Raw genomic sequence first — 17,110 nt, 5'->3', positions numbered from 1 at the left:
AAATTACATATAAATTTTTTATATATCGCATGTATGCATGTTCTGTAGAAAAGTAGCAACTAATATTTGCACCGATTATGTGAATTGCACATTTTCTTAGAATATCATTAGAATACGGAAATAATTGATTCAAATTGTCACACGTACATATATTTCACATTTTTACCTTTCTAAGGTAAAGAGTGTTGAAGCTCAAGATTGCCGTTAATTAAACTCCGAAGCGCCGCGAGCCAAGGTCGAGGGGTGCATCCCTCGAGGGCGAGGATGTATTTTATTTTTTTTTATAGTTGGCGGGGTTGCGCGCGCGCGTCCGCCCCGTTCCTATTCCGCCGCGCGTTCCGTTCTGCCCGGCCGGGGCCGCCCCTATTCCGTCCGCGGCACGGACGCTTTAACATGGCGCATCGATTCTGTCGCGTGACGTTTCTGCTCCACCGTTGCGCGATCTCGTGATCTCGCGCAAATCGCAGCGTCACTCGCGCTCTCCTGGATAGACTTTTTTTTTTTGGTCCTTACATACAGGAGTGCGCGCAAATCTGTGCGCGGAACGGAAGACGAAATCCGGGACGATGCGCTCGCGACTCGACGTCGCCGAGTCACGCATGCTGAGGTGAACTCTCGTAACGTGACGTCACGCTCGCCCGCTGCCGGCTTCTTCGCCTTTCGACTCGCCTCTAGCTGGCGGAATAACGCGTTGAATGGTAAATATGTTACTATGATAAAGCTGCACGTATATATCGTTGGCGTAGGCATCCATTAATCAGTCGGATCGCGAAAGCTCTATCGCGATTAGCTGTGTCGGGGGCGAGAAATACGTCGTGTCGCGATTCCGTCTAGACATTTGTTCGTGTCTCTTTCTTTCTCTCTTTTACTGTCATTCCGTATTCCGTCTCTCTCTGTCTTTAGCTAGCGTCGCGACTCCGTGATTATTTTTATGACAACGCATTTGCGTCGTTTAACACATTGCTTTGTACCTTTCTCGTCGAAAAATTACTGTTTATAAGAATTATAATTTAAAATAATTTGTTTTTAAGATTCATTCTTATTCATACACGATAATATTTCTACTATATATTTTTATAAATGTGATTGAATTTTATTCATATTTTTTTAACAATAATAAAGTTTTTGATATATTTATTTATTTTTTTTACTCACTCTTTTTGTATTCATTTTATTTGTTTAAATGTATTGCATTTTTGCGCTTACATTTACGATTACAAGCGATAAAAAAATTGTAAATTTATTATACTGCGACTCAAGTGTAGTTTTACATGTAATCTAACAGTACATACAAAGTTTCAATAATATATAACTCAACTTTACGTAACATTTCGATATGACGGTTTCAAATCAACATTTTATGATTGTGTTAAACGTTCGCGGACGATATATTAATTCAAGGCCAGTAATGGCGTAATCTCAAGTTCAACGCATCATTACATTATCGATTTATTAGTCATACTTGGAAAATTATTGCAAGATAATATAAGTCGCATATTCACGAGCAAATTTACTTTGCTAACAAGTAAAATGTTAAAGAATGAAAATTAACAAATATACTTGAGAGTAATACGATTATTAAAAGCTCTTTTTAACGCGCTTGCAATATTTAATGTTTGCTTAGCATTTTTTTTTTAATTTTAATATTTTCCTTAGTCAATTGCTGATTAATCTAAAATAATATATTATTTTTACGCAAAAAAATAGAAATAAATTTATATATTTGTGTTTTACATATATATAAAAAAAGTATATTAATGTCTCGCTGCAAAGTAAGCGCGAATGCGGTAAATAGTCGTACACGAAAATTACATATTACCGTCTTGAACGTCAAGAACCGCAGAAATGGGACATAAAACACAATGAATGGCATTGATAACAGAAACACAGGTTTCGTAATCCAATTATCTTACAATAGGTACTTCGGATTCGTGTCGCAAAAGCAGGAAACTCAAAATAATACTCATTATATATACGATAATCACTGAGAGCTCTAGGATAGATACTGTGAATCTCTTTTATTTTTCTTAATCTTAGAAGTGCACATGCGACACATTGTGTCGAGAAAAATTATATAATTATATGGTTTTGGAAAATTAAAAAATATAAAAAAGATAAAATTAATAAATTCTTAAAAATAAATATCAAATACGTTATGGTCGATATAGAATACTAATAATAAAAGAAACGTAAAATATTTCTATTGACTTTGTTATATAATATTACTACGCTGTATGCATTTTTCGCAAGATTTTGTAGATTTCGGTTATTTGCTGCAGATTCTTATGCAAGCACGGCAAGAAAATCAATAATTACCTGCTCATCCTTACCTCAGGCTGCTATACTACCGCATCACAATTCATTTTTTATATGATCTCAACATTTTGAAACATTATCTTCATGAATATTATTCTGTTACTGTTTTTTGTTTAATATTTTTTTTGCTGAAAAATTAGAAAAAAGAAAGACATTTAAAATTCATATAGGTAATCGATTTAAATTAAATAAAACTTAACATTGTATAATTATTTAGATTATAATTTTATGTGGCGTATTATGTGCTATTAAAACATGATTTTTACTTTGCAATACAGAATTAATAATAATTTATGCAGTAGTTTTCGTCTCAAAGTTTTTTTTTTAATGTCGATTATAACAGAAATAAAATATCTAATAAATTTAAAATTAAAATTATGACAAGTAAAATTAGAATTATGACAGCAAAAGTTTTGATTGCATACTAAACTAAATAAAGTAGAAAATAATGAAATGATAAAACTGAAAACTGAAAATTTTCAAAAATATAGTTATCGTGCTATTCATTTGTGCCATTAATATATTTAAAAATTTCAAAGTAATTTTGCAAAAGAAAGTCAATAGAGATTAAAATCATTACGCTGCATAATTTACGCAGAAATCATATGAAAGGGAAAGCACATAACAGGAAGTGATAACAAAGGACGCTTATCGGTCGATCGCAGTAGTTAGTGATGAAAAGTTACGGATGACAAAGGCGTTGATTCACGTTAAATCACAAATTTGCGGAAAGTATCATAATTTTAAAATGATTTTAATTTTATTTGATCAAAATCAAAAGAAAAACTTGAATTATTTCTATTTTTCTCGTACACATTTTTCTTAATTTATTACAATCTTCTTTTCTTGAGATTACATAAACACGCTACAATATTTTATTTTAAAATTAATTGATTTATACGTAATAAATTGCCATCCGGATGTAGACGACAATCGATCGTTTTCTCTCATTTGCCGAGCTACGAATTTCTACGTAATCGCGAGAACGTGTCGGTATGAAAGACTATTTACGGCAGCTCTTGGTTCCGGAACTGGTCCACGGACCACGCGTATACCCTGGAGGAGGACACTGCGGCCCGCGAAGAGAGTACGCCGACGCCGGACGTCGTGGAGCCGGAGGAGCCCGACCGTGTGCACGACGATCCGCAGGAGGACGATCCGTACGAGTATGACGACGACATCAGGCTACCGACGACCTCCGGCGAACGTCGCGACGTCGATTCCGATGACGACGACGACGACGACGAATGCCTGTCTCTGTTCGAGGCGGCGAATTACCTTGTCTCAGGTTCCTCAGTGCCGACGACGAGAGTCAGTGCACCCTGTTGGGCTTGCAAAAACTACGCCGTCGAAGGCTTGCCGTTGTTCCTACTCGGCTCGCCGACGGCAGAGGCATCCTGCTCGTGCACCGCCTGTCAGTAAATCCGTTTTGTTGCTCTAATCGATGTGTCGTTTGCGTCCGCACTGCGTCTGAATTATAGCGTTAATAAGAATTGATTTTTCCGCTAATTAATTAAACCGTTTCTTCTTACGTCACAATATTAATGCTGATCATTACGTCACAATATATATGCTGATGAGAATTAATCGCGTAACATATATTTTGATATGTAGTTGCTTTTTAATTTATATTTGTTTGTCGTCCTATCGACTTTTTTTAATAAACGTTTATGTTATTTTTAAATGTTATAAATATTTAAAATGTGACGTTTATAAAAAGATTGCAAAATGTTAAGTATTAGTAAGTGAAAGATATGCGGAAATAGAAGCACGACAGTTTATAATAATAAACTTATACGACAGATGTTTTTGATCGACCTTTTATGTTAGCGGATTAGCAGACACACGTTACAAAATTACATAATCATAGACTTTCTCTTGACATTATATATGGATGATACTTTGTATTCTAATCATTTTGTTGCGCGATGATTTAGAGATATACTTTTGTAATATTTAATAATCCACCTCTACACACATGCATGTCATTCTATGTCACGTGCATTTGCAAAATATTTAACTAGTTAATATTTATCTGGCGCAGTGTGGACGTTTTTAAGTGGCACCGTCGTCATCTGTCTCTTCGACGTTGTGTGCATTCCACCTATTTGTTCTTCGCATCGTTTTCCGTGCTGCTTTGAATTTGATTTTCGCCTGATCACTCGCTTTTGAAAATATCGAATCCGACCCAGACGGCTTGTTCGAAATTACATAGCTCAAACTCGAGATAGATTATACAATGCACGCATATTAGATAAGGTACATTGTATATTGATAATAAATAACGGCTTGTCTCGATGAAATTAGATAAGATATAATTAATCTGGACGTGCCAATTTGTGTTGTGAATATTATTGCGCAGTATTATTTTTTTTATTACACGCGTAAGCCGTTTTTTATTATCACATCGTATGAAGATATTTTATGATTAATTGTTATATGCACGTATATCACAATTTGCTTGACAATACACTTTTATAGACATTTATTTTAAAATTATAATATTATGAAAAGAAAATATTAACATATATATATATTTCAAAATATCTATTAGCCAAGTTAGAAAGATTTATATTTTTCTATTATTTTAATATAGTGTATTTTTTCTCCCTGCGAATATTTAATAATAAACATAAATTCTAAAATAAAAACCGGAATTAATTAATTTTCTGTTTATATAATAAACGGGTTTATATAATAAAAGCGGGAATAAATTAACGCATGTAGGATGCTATTTACGCGCATCCTCATTTTTGAGCATCAGAAGGAAAGAAAGGTTTATCTGCATTCCGATCGTACCAGATTGATGAGTCTGCTGTAGCGAATGAAGAAAACATTCAAGACCGGTTTTAAAATCCTGTATAGTCATATGGTATTCAATGTCAATTAATGGGCTATCTGATATTCGACGTTTAAGATAAAATATAATTTCACAAAGATAAAATATTTATCGTTATCCGAGAAGTTCTATGATTAAAACAAATAGATTTTAATCAAGTCTTATTTTTAATAATATTGCTTTTCACTGAAAAGGTTTGATTAAACCTTTATCAGTATACGTAATTAGAACGTAATAAAGTATTTAAAAATGCGTATATAATTATCTCTCTGAGAGATATTATAGGTCAATGTTATTTGATCTATGACATAAATGAGCCTCTCAGAAACCAAAAGATTTACCAAAGGAGATAAAAAGTGTTGATCAGTTTGATTTCTACAAAGCTCAATAATACGTAAAATGTAATAAAATTCTAATGCAATATTATAAAATGAAGAAAAGATAGTTATTAAATTACATTTTTAATTAAATTTAGTGAAATTATTTGTTGCGTTCAACTGTATCCGTTATCAAGGATAACAGAAACGCATAAAATCGCGTGACCTCTGGGTTAGCAATATTTTAACTGCATGGTTTGTGATTTCTAATCGCATTGTTCAGCAGTAAAATAAATATTAAAAACTATCGAAAACATGAGTCGAGCTATGAACACTACACTTTGTTAACAAGAATACTACGAGGTCAACAATTTCACAAAAGTTTTCAGGATATCATATACTCATAATAAATGAGAAATATTTTTTTGAAGAAAACGCACAATATAATACAGAGAGACCAAAATACAATCACTTAATTAAGGAAAAACATCAATGTTTAATAAAAGTAAAATACGTTTTCTAAATTATATACAGATAGTGAGAGTAAATTTAAAGCGTAGAATTTTATTTTAAAAAATACTTGATAAGTTTTTTTTATAAAGTTTTTATCGCAGACAAGATTTAGAATCTAAAGTTAAAAATCTTTGTAAATTTCCAAAGTTTTACGAGTCGAGAAAAAAATAGAATTGCAAACTGATCGTTATTTTTCAGATCGATTCAAGGAATTTTATCGTAGTTCCTACATCGTCCTTTGATCGGTAGGAAATTTTCGTCTTGCGTATCGAGGAATTTGCGGTACTTTCTGAAAATTCACTCATCAGTCATCGTGATCAATTGACCATGAAGGTGTCTGTTAACGTAATTCGCTCGTAAAGACATCTTCGATCATAGAGACGACGAAGAATTTATTCGAAATGCAGTGATGGGCATCGAAGCGCGCATCTCTCGTTAGAATTGAAAGTGGCCCATTTATTTTGGTTCAGTCTTGCTTCTTCGATTGTTATACGGTAACTATTCACATCCTCCTTCAGTCAAAAAAGAATCACTCATGAACCAATTATGTAATGAAGGCAAACGTAAAGTGTTTACCTTGTGTCGAGATATTACGGCTATTTTAGATTTATTTCGTCATTTTCTTACTATTATATTTAATATTTTAATAATAACAATCTGCGAGCGAGAAAAATATATAATATGTATTTCATACGATATATTAGAAATTAAAAATATTAAGATAAACATTATGATATATTTACGATATACTATAAATTAAATAATCTCCTCCTAAGAGATTAATACTACGTAACAGAACTGAATAGACTTACGACTTAATATATACATTCAATGTATTTATTTTGACATTTAGCTTCGCGCATCATCTTGAGTTACGTTCCAAAATCCTACTCTAAAGTCTTCTACTCAATTCTTTTCGGGCATTTTTTGCAAGTAGCGCAATTCTCGTTGCACATGCGACGGAAATCTTTGAAAGCGAAACGAAAATTGCGTCTGCGCTTCTAACCGCTAGTGAAGTCGATCGATAGGAGGAGCAAGCGATTCTCGACTTTACGACTCTCTTATAAGAGCGAGAGCGTCATTTCGTCTCCACGCTTTCCTCTTCTTTTCGTTCGCGTGTCATGTTTTCTCACTACTGTCATTATATATATATCGCATCCCTCAACATAAAACACGCGATGTCGTGTGTCTTGCCATTTTCTCGGGATTTTCTTCGCAAAGTTCGTCTCGCGCGCGGAACGAGCGATCAGTTGTTGGGAATGCGCGACGAGCATCCGTTGCCTGTTGCTCATGCAATGTTGAATTTTTTATTAAAAATTCAGAGGAGTAGAGTTAGTGTTATAATCTTTGTCAAGTTATGATTTTGAAAAAGATAATAATTGAAACATAGTGAAAATATCGAATTATCATTAAAATCATCTATTATTTATTTTATTTGCATCTTAGAGTTAAAATTTTTTCGTTTTGGGAATTTACGATAAGAATCAAGGATAACAAATATTTATATAGACATAGATTAAAAAAATGAATCTAGATCTAAGATCTTTCAAGCTTAAAACTTCCTCATTTTGTTAAAAACACCACGTTTGCACGCACTTTTGATATAATCATGTTGCAAGATCATGAGTGCATGAAATACACACTGGAATCCTTTAATTTGATAACATCAGGTAATCAGAAATACATCGTATTAAAGAGCAAGCAATATTAGTATATTTTAATAAATAAAAATATGACAACTTTATCTATATATTTTTTAAACATTCAAAAAAATTCAATAATTAATTATATTTTATATATTGTAAATTATATTTTACTAAATCATATATGATTTTAATAAAATTACATTAAAATATTATTTTAAAAAATCTTAAAATATAAAAAATGTTTAAGCTCGCGAAATGATAATTGATAAATTAATATTTAAAGGAAATAATCAAAAACAGATTTAAACATGTGCAGATGTGTTTTTTATTAAAAAATATCTCTTTATTTAAAGCTTGTAAGCAAATAAAATTTAACATTTAAAATTTTCTTTATAAGTTTCATTAATAATTTTAAAATGCACTTTACATACAAGCCAGAATGACAATATATATTTTTTCGTGCTGATTCTTATAGAAAGATTAAACGAGTTTAAAGAATAGAATAATGCGTTTTGTTTATTCACAATAATAAAATTTACCATATTTTTATCAGGATATCTACTAATACGGGATTATAAATAACGGAAAATTGATTATTGGTAACAAGATAACGATATATGCATAAAAAGATTTAATGCGTTATTATTTTTGTTTTCGACTCGTTACCGAGATGAGTGAAATGTCAGTTTGTAATAAAACAATCTTCTTTCGTATCACAAAGTAAAATTCGAATCGATGCACAATAATTTTGATGAGTTCTATTTTTAATACTGTAGGTAAATAAAAACCGGCTTTTACGTATCAATTGATACGAATTCAATTATCACGAATGATTGTCGAGATTTTGTATACTCGTAGTATCCGCGAAATCCGAACTCGTTAAAATTACACCGAGGTTTCAATCACTGTCGCATAATGCACCGTTGATACGCAAATAGATCACGTGCGAAGCATCATTTAACGAAAGAAATATGATATCGTATTCATACATCGATTGTGCATGCTGTAAAAATCATAGAAGAAATTGTATCGCACGCAATGCGATCTTATATGACTTAGATTAAAGTATGAGGACAGGAGAATTTTAATATTAAAAATTAAATAAAATTGATATAGTTATATAATGTAAGCTTTTAAAAGCTTTTTGTTTAATATTATAAAAATTTATAATAAAATAAATAAATGTCAGATTGTATGAATAGAATGTATACAATACCTATTATTTTATGGCAATATAATTATAGCAAATCGAAAGATCGCATTATTATACATATATAAACTAGTTCAACTGTATTTAAAATAAAAATGTAAAATAAATTTTAGACTGTGATATTTTTTACAGAAATAAAAGAAAATACACAGGCATAAAACAAAGTCTATCAAGTGCTTACGTTGTTCTCACAAAACTTAAATGTAATGGTCCGGCCTCTCTGCATATTATTTCTTTATCAAAGTGCTATGACTTCTTTTAGATCTGACAATGAGAGTTTAATAATAAAGTATTATTCCTGTTACAGTCTTATGTAGCAACCGGGTGAGCCAAATGACCAAGACCTATAATGACATAGAGGCAGTTACAAGGCTTCTAGAGGAGGTAAGTCTGATTCAGGATTACAAGAGCTAGTTGAAACTGAGTGCCGCGCTTATCACATCGTTAAAATTTTACGAGTTGTAACATTCGCATCTGAAAATATTAATGGCGTCCATGATAAATCGATAAAACATAACATATCGATAAACGATAAATAATAATCACTTAAGTGATGAAATTTTTTAAATAACTATATGCATAATCTTAGAGAATTAAACTATTAAATGTTTGCATGTAAAATTTAATTTACAAATAGTTGTTAAAATTCTTTAGATAACACTTTATTTGAAATATTGATAAAAATACATTATTCTATTGAAGAGAGAAACGTTAAATAAACTAAACAGTTTGACAATAAATTAACAAGTGTACAAGAAGTCTTTTACAAGAGTTACAATAATGACGAAAAAACTATATTTTTTTGACAGAAAGAAAAAGACTTAGAGTTGACAGCGCGTATCGGCAAGGAACTGCTGGCACACAATCAGAAGCTCGAGAGCACAGTGAACGCGTTAGAAGCTGAGCTCAAGGAAGCGAACGAGAAGATTACTCAGTTGAATCATGAGGTGTTGAAGAAGACCGAGCTGATTCAGATACTAACGAATGATGTGGACGAATCTAGTTCGGAGGCCGGAACTCCTACTGGCCTTCGTGGAATTAATTTGGAGATGCTGCAGAGGAAGGTCGGTTCTCTGGAGGAGGAAAACAAGCAGCTACGCAGCGAATTCGCCAAATTGGTGCACGATGCTGACAATTCCGAGGAACAGGAGGCACGCCTTGTAAAAGACATTGCAGCGCAATTAGGTGCGTATCATTATACTCATTTTTATACACAAATCTTTACTTATTACAAATTTTTTGCATATGATATTAAATAGGGCGTTAATTAATTTTTTGACACAAAAAAAAATGAATTTTAAACTTTAACATATACAACACAATAAAATTACATATATAAATGTAATTATAATATTATAAATATCGAAGAATATACATGAAAGCAATAATATGATTTTGTAATACTATATTTTTGAGATGGTACTTTTATACGACTTAATTATTTTTGAATAATAGCAAGTGCTAACATGGAGGTGGACGGCATAGCGGAGGAGCTCGGTCGCCAAAAGGAGGAGAACCGATTGCAGCACGAACAAATAGTCAGTCTTACTGCGAAATTAGCTGAGACGGAGCTCAGGCTCGCTCAACTTATGGCGGAACACGACGAGGTGGGAACAACTCTAGTCATTACTAGGGATAATCAAAATACACTTGCTAGTGAACTAGCAGAATTCAAGGAGCGATACGCAGAGGTAACGGTTCATTTTTTAAAACAATTGAACACATAAAACAAAACAAGTATAACTGAATAGTCTTTTAAAGTTTCATGCGTGAAAAAAATCATGATCGTAGTATAAGATAAAAATATATATGTATATAACTCCATGATTATGCATTAAAATAATCTGAATTATCGTTTTCTTCATGTAAACCTGTTAAGATGCGCTAGACGGTTCGTCTAATTATTCATGTTATTTGTGTGCACCAGGTGGTAAACCTTCTAGCTGAAACTCAAGAACAGTTGCGGAAACAAAGGAAACGTGGAATGCCGACTGTACGCGGTGGATCGCTGTTTCCGTCAATGGGTGCAGCACCTCAACCGGATTCTATTGCTTCGGAATTAGAATCATCTTTATATTCGGAATTGAGTCTTGACTCTGGAATCAGTACAAGCGACAGAATGTACGTTGCTAAATTTTGTTTAATTCTCTATTATTATTAAAAAATTAAAACTATGTAATTATGTAAATAATATATTTTTGTATATTTGCATAAGGATATACAAGAAGAATCACAAAAAGTAGTATCAACATTTATTTATTAATAACGAAATAATTCGTTACTTTTGTTCTATAGATCAACCTACAAAAAGGTATTCGAAACCGTTCGTAGCGCATCCCGAGCATCATACGCGGGTATGGATCCGAATCAATTCCCTAGGTTAGGCTCTATGACAACGTCGACGTTATCCAGCAGTTCTGCTGGACCGCGAATGAGTTGTGGACAAATACGTCCACAGGCGTCTACGTTTCCTAGCTTGGATTCTACCGGTAACAGTGAGAGTGAAGGTTCTTTACTTGCCGAGTCAGAAGAGTATCCGTATGTATTTATTTTTTGTTTATTCACGAAAATTTAGTTTTTTATAACTCTAGTAACACACACCTTCTACGATGTTTTCAGAGGACCGCAACGAACGGGTGTTCCTGGTGCTCCTGGTGCAGCTGATCTGGAAGCCGCTTTGCGGCGTCTGACACCGGCCGAGGTGTTGGCGAGGCGTGCGTGCCTTAGCACAGGCGCAGGTTATAGTTACGATTATGATGGTGGCACGTTACATTCCCCGACAACCTTCTTGCCATTCGACTGTCGCACTCCCGACAGTATTATGTCGACTGGCAGCAGCGGTAATCTGAGCGGTTTTAGTGGCAATAGCGGCAACTCTTGGCGTATCCCACAGAAACTACAGATAGTTAAACCGATGGAGGGCTCTCAAACGTTGCATCATTGGTCGCGATTAGCGACACCGACGCTGGGTGGACTGTTGGAGGACAGGCCGGGTGTGAAGACTAGAGGTGGTCGCGCTCTCGAGGATCTCGGTCTCATTACATTCGCTCTGAGCGATCTGGAAGAGGACGAGGAATATACAAATCCCGGTAAACCTTTCCAGGATACCGGTTCCGTTTACACATTCACTAACAGCACCGTAATGCATCCGGACGATCATACCACTAATAGTGTGACACCGAGCATCGTCGGCAGCCGCGTCGCTACCGCGCCCAACAGTGGAATGAATTCCGGTATGAATTCTGGTATGAATTCTGGTATGAGCACCCCTCGCACGCACAGTCGTCGCAATTCAACATCGACATTCTCTACTACGCTTGGACTAGCCAAGATGCTGAACGAGAGAGGCATTAAAGCCGTTACGCCTTCGTGCGTAGCTACTCCTACCGACGAGCGAAATTTCTCGCCGACTGCTACACCGTGCAACAGCCCGGATGCAAGTCTGTCACCTACGAGATCGTCGTCGCCACCGACACCGGAAAGCGGTGCTTCTTTGACACTAGGATTGCTCAGCAGTGGTGCGGAATTATTGAGGCGTACCTTTAGTTACGAGGTGCCAGCAGCACAACAATCTAAGAAGAAGAGATCAAAGTCAACGATTACGCGCTCCGACAAGAAGGCTCTTACGGGAATACGTCTTGTTGAAAAATTAGAAAGGATCGGGATTGATACGATTATGGCTACAACAGTTAGTTCGTCGATCTCGCCACTAGCTCTACAAGGTGCTTTGTACACGCGTCGCTCGACTGGAAGTCCAATGGCACAACTGACTTTCCTCAAAACTTCCATGTCCTCCAGCACCAGCCAAGAGAAGCTATCTCCCTCGTCCTCTTCAACATCTTCCGCCAGTGATGAGTTTCCGTCGGACAAATCGCCATTGCCGAGCAAACGAGACAACAATAAGGAGCCCGAATCCAGTGTATCCGGTTCCAATTTGGCATTTAACTCAAGAGCAGCGGGTCAGTCGCCAGATCGACAACGACGATCGGGTGCTAAAGCGACGAGGCCCGATCTGGGACGAGTTAAGCCGCCAGTTCCAACACCCGTCACTAAAGAATCTACCAAACAGTCGGCATTAGGAGCGATAAGTTCACTTCTTTTTGGTCGTAAGGGCGGCTTATTATAAATATTTTATAAAGTCTGTAAGAATGGATTAATCAATTCCAGCGATTTAATTTTTAACAGAAATTTTCAAAAAACTCATTTTTTATTATATGCATTTTTTTATTGAATGCATGATATGCACCTATTGTCAGTATTGTTGATCGTCTGCATTTTTACTTATTTGCTCATTAATACAAATTTTTCTTAAATCCATTATGATGAATTATAAAGACAAAAATGTCAAATAATCTTAATGAATACGATAACTTCAATAACCTTTACAATCAGTTACTATATACTTTATACAGTAAATATATTTTAAGTTTTTTTTTTCTTTTAATTATAATGAATTAAAAATGCAAATATAGGAAAACAGATCTCTTGAACATACTTTTGCATAGTGAGCATAAAATGATATTCTAAGTTCTATCTTGTAATGAATTAAAATCAGATATATATATACATAGAAAGCTGGATGTTTTGATAATTTGTGATAAATGAATGAAAATGTGGAAAGAAATCTGTCAAAGAATAAAAAGAGTAAATGAAATTCTGTAAACTATTAGCTTATAAATGAAGATACTATAAAAATTATTTTAATTTGTAATTGCGTTATAAAATCTTTGACTGTGTATCTATAGACTGCCAGTTGCTGCATTCATATATCTTATACTTTAGCAATACAACAAATTAAGAGTTAAAGTGTGTATATTATGTATAGTTTGTGCGCATATATACATAAGGTTCACGAGATTTATAAAATTAAAATTTAAAAACTAGTTTAAAAAAAAAAGAGAAAGAATTATATAAAAATTATACAATTAGTACAAATATCTAAATATTTTTTAATAGATATTATTTAATATTTTTTATTTAAAAGTCAGAAAAATAATGACTTAGAACTTAGATTATAGAAAACTATTATTTTATATGAAAGAGGTGCAATATACAATATATAATATAATATACACAATATTATAACATAATATATATAATATAATATAATATACAATATATTGTATATTATATTGTATATACAAAATTAAAGATCGGCCAAAGAGTATGAAAAATCTACAATTTTTAGTTTCTATAATATTTTGATTATTGCAGTTATTTATTTTTATATTATGAATATTTATATAGTTGAGATAAATATGTAAGTTTTACATTTACTATATTTGGAAACACTTTGCTCAATTTTGCTCTGAATGCAATCCTTTTAACGTGTGCAGTTATATTTATACAGTTGAAGGTTTTGTTAAGATATATATTTCTAGTGGTATAACGCGTTACAAATTAAAAGAACTATGTAATAACAGAATAGTTAGTGAAATGAATATCATGTATTTGAAATTTTTGGAGTAATGATTTTGGAGACTAAGTTATTATTACGTGAATATGATATAAATAATATAAAGAGAAGGAAGAATGCTGAGAGAATATAATGCATCCTGCTGCGACACATTTTATGCAATTTAGCACAAAGTCAATCAAGTTTTGGTGCTTATTTTTCTTTAGCGAATATTTAATGACAAAGTTGTATCATCAATGCTATTGTCAGTCTTTGCACGCGGAAGATTGTGCATTTAGCGTGTTGATCATCAAATGTTGTACAGTTGAAATGTAGCAGGATGGTAAAGGGCTTTTTTTTAAGTAACTTTCATAATGTACAATAATTTATTGCAGCTTTTTATTTCTCACAAATATGGCTGAATTTTATGTAAGATTACAACGTGTATTATAGAGAGAAGGAGTATTTAGCTCAATGCAGAGCTTTTGTACAGACGTACAAAGTAATAAATTATATTAGAAAATAACGCTGTGTTGCTATCCTACCGTTCGCATTTTCGCTAGTATCTCCTTATATTGTTCTTTTGTTGTTTGAAGGCCTAGCCGGAAAAATTACAGTGTAATAGCTATGTGCGTTATTGTAAATAGAACGACTTTGGAAGGCGATTGTAAAAATATCATGTTTTACTGCAATTACACATTGTATATTAGTATGAAGAATGCAGCTTCAATGAAAATACGTTTTAGCATATTCTGATAATGATTTATTCCTGCAAGATAGTGTTATATATTTTAGAGATGTGATTCCGAGAAGAAAATTTTTGAGCTTATCTTGTTCGTAAAAAATGAATTTTGAACAAGATAAAAATTATGTATTCTGCATGAAAGATTTAGAGTGTACTAAAAAATGCATTTAGATAGTTTGTAGATCTCTCGCGAATAGCAGACGTATCATATCTTCATTACAGAGTGTATTACTAAGAATCACAGTAATTGCGGTAAAATCAAATAAATGTACGACCATTTAACGAAATGAATAGCGAAGCATTGCAATACACAAATTTAAGTCGATTTTCTATGAAAACTGATAAAATCTATAGAAAGTACACATTACATAAATGATATAAAAATAAGCAAAATGCAAAATGCATTGGTGTAAAAAGTTATGTTAATCTAATTCATCGAGAGAGTTTTTACATGATTAAATAAATCTGGCAACCAATAGATTTTACACTTCAGTTTTCACAGTAAACAGACAATATATGTAATATAAACGCGATGTATTTTACGAACCGACAAGTATAGATTAGTTTTCATGATTACAAAAATTGAAAAATTGCGTTGCTTCGACAAAGAATGTCACTCTGGGAGATGATTGTTGGAGCTAATTAAGACGTCAATGTATTATTATGTATTATCGTGTACACTGATGTCTGTTAGATTTACTATAAATAACGAGGCCTTAGTACCTGTAAAGCTTTTGTTCGGTGTCTGATATTTTGTTTCAGATTGTGATATTTTATGTCTGGAATGTATGTATGTACTTGAATTTCATGTACTTACCAATTATTTGCGTTCATTTATTCGATTATGTTTACGACAGAAAGCCCTTTACTCAAGGTGCTATGTAATCATTCTAGGTAGTAGAGATATTGTCGTACCTCCAAATTGAACAATAAATATATTTAAGTACTAATGGCGCAATCTTTTATATATATATATATATATATATATATATATATATATATATATATATAAGTTTTATTTATCTCACAAATATAAATTCTGCAAAGTTTTTTATAACACTTTTTTTTATTTATAAAAATATTATATTTTATTTATGAAAAAATAGATAATATTTCACATTTGATTTTTTCACTGAATATTAAAAATACAAAACAATCATTTAAAAAATAATATTTATATAAAATTGCATGCAATTAACATTGATTTATATAATTAATTATATAAACAATTTTTCAATATTATTTTAATCATAAAGTAATTGTTAATTAATATTAATCGCAATATTATATTATTTACTCACATTATATTTTCTATTCCATAAAATGTCTTCTCAGTCTTTCTGCATCAAAGCAATCTTCTGTTCTACATGTAATTATATGACGAAAATATTTTATTAACAACATATCTTAATATTAAATATTGATATCCAAGAAAGAATAAAATGTAAAAATTAATCATTTTTTAGACCAAAACGAGTATGATTCAAAGAAATAACTTATCGAGCAGCATTTTAAAAAAATCATCTATAAGCAAGCATAAAACTTTAACATAGTCAAAATGTGATTTGTCAGATATGCAGCTTGCGAAATTTCAACTAATAATAAAAACAATATTTTAATTAAATATATCATTTTTTCTTAATTAGAGCTCGTATTTTAAGTCAACAATGTCGTAAATTTCGTAAAAAAAACTTGAAATTCTCAAGATGAAACAAGCGGTGAAAATGTTCTTCAATCTTTCAATTAATGATTTTTCTTTCAATATATGTGTAAAAGTTATTATAATAAATATAATTTAAAAAATTGTTACGTCAAGAGTTCTTGGACAAGAAAAAAATTTCAACATACGTAACAGGAGATTCTGGAATAATTTGTTCAAATTCATTTTGTTTTTCCATTAAAAATTTATTATCTTCTAATGTTTTTATCAGCCTTGTTTATATCCGTTATTTTCTTTTCATCACACTCAGTGATATTAAAATGATTTAATAAATATCAAGAAATTTAGAAAATATTAAAAAGATATTAAAGAAATATCGAAACACACATTCAACGGGCATTAAAAAGGATTAGAAGACATTAAGATATGAGAAAGTTACGAGAAAAGTCAAATAATCTCTTAAATTTTT

At 32.3% G+C, this 17,110-nt stretch overlaps 1 protein-coding gene across 10 annotated transcripts in view; it reads left to right on the top strand.

The window, feature by feature from the left end:
* Positions 1-15,931, top strand: part of Milt (trafficking kinesin-binding protein milt) — a 41,983-nt gene extending 26,052 nt beyond the window's left edge. For 8 of the 10 annotated variants that reach the window (XM_072888639.1, XM_072888646.1, XM_072888647.1 and 5 more), the window contains 6 exons: positions 9,149-9,225; positions 9,651-10,026; positions 10,297-10,532; positions 10,769-10,962; positions 11,137-11,379; positions 11,461-15,931. In XM_072888639.1, the coding sequence (XP_072744740.1) occupies positions 9,149-9,225; positions 9,651-10,026; positions 10,297-10,532; positions 10,769-10,962; positions 11,137-11,379; positions 11,461-12,967 (2,633 nt within the window). In that variant the 3' untranslated portion in view covers positions 12,968-15,931. Of the gene's footprint in view, positions 1-573; positions 699-3,344; positions 3,731-9,148; positions 9,226-9,650; positions 10,027-10,296; positions 10,533-10,768; positions 10,963-11,136; positions 11,380-11,460 lie in introns of those variants that run through there. The other 2 variants (XM_072888648.1, XM_072888649.1) reach the window with 2 other exon arrangements.
* Positions 15,932-17,110: the final 1,179 nt, after the last annotated feature.

This window comes from Anoplolepis gracilipes, chromosome 3 (genome assembly GCF_047496725.1).
Source record: "Anoplolepis gracilipes chromosome 3, ASM4749672v1, whole genome shotgun sequence".
Lineage (NCBI taxonomy): Eukaryota > Metazoa > Arthropoda > Insecta > Hymenoptera > Formicidae > Anoplolepis > Anoplolepis gracilipes.
The sequence above is the reverse complement of the archived record's forward strand: the minus strand, read 5'-3'. Positions and strand labels throughout refer to the sequence as shown.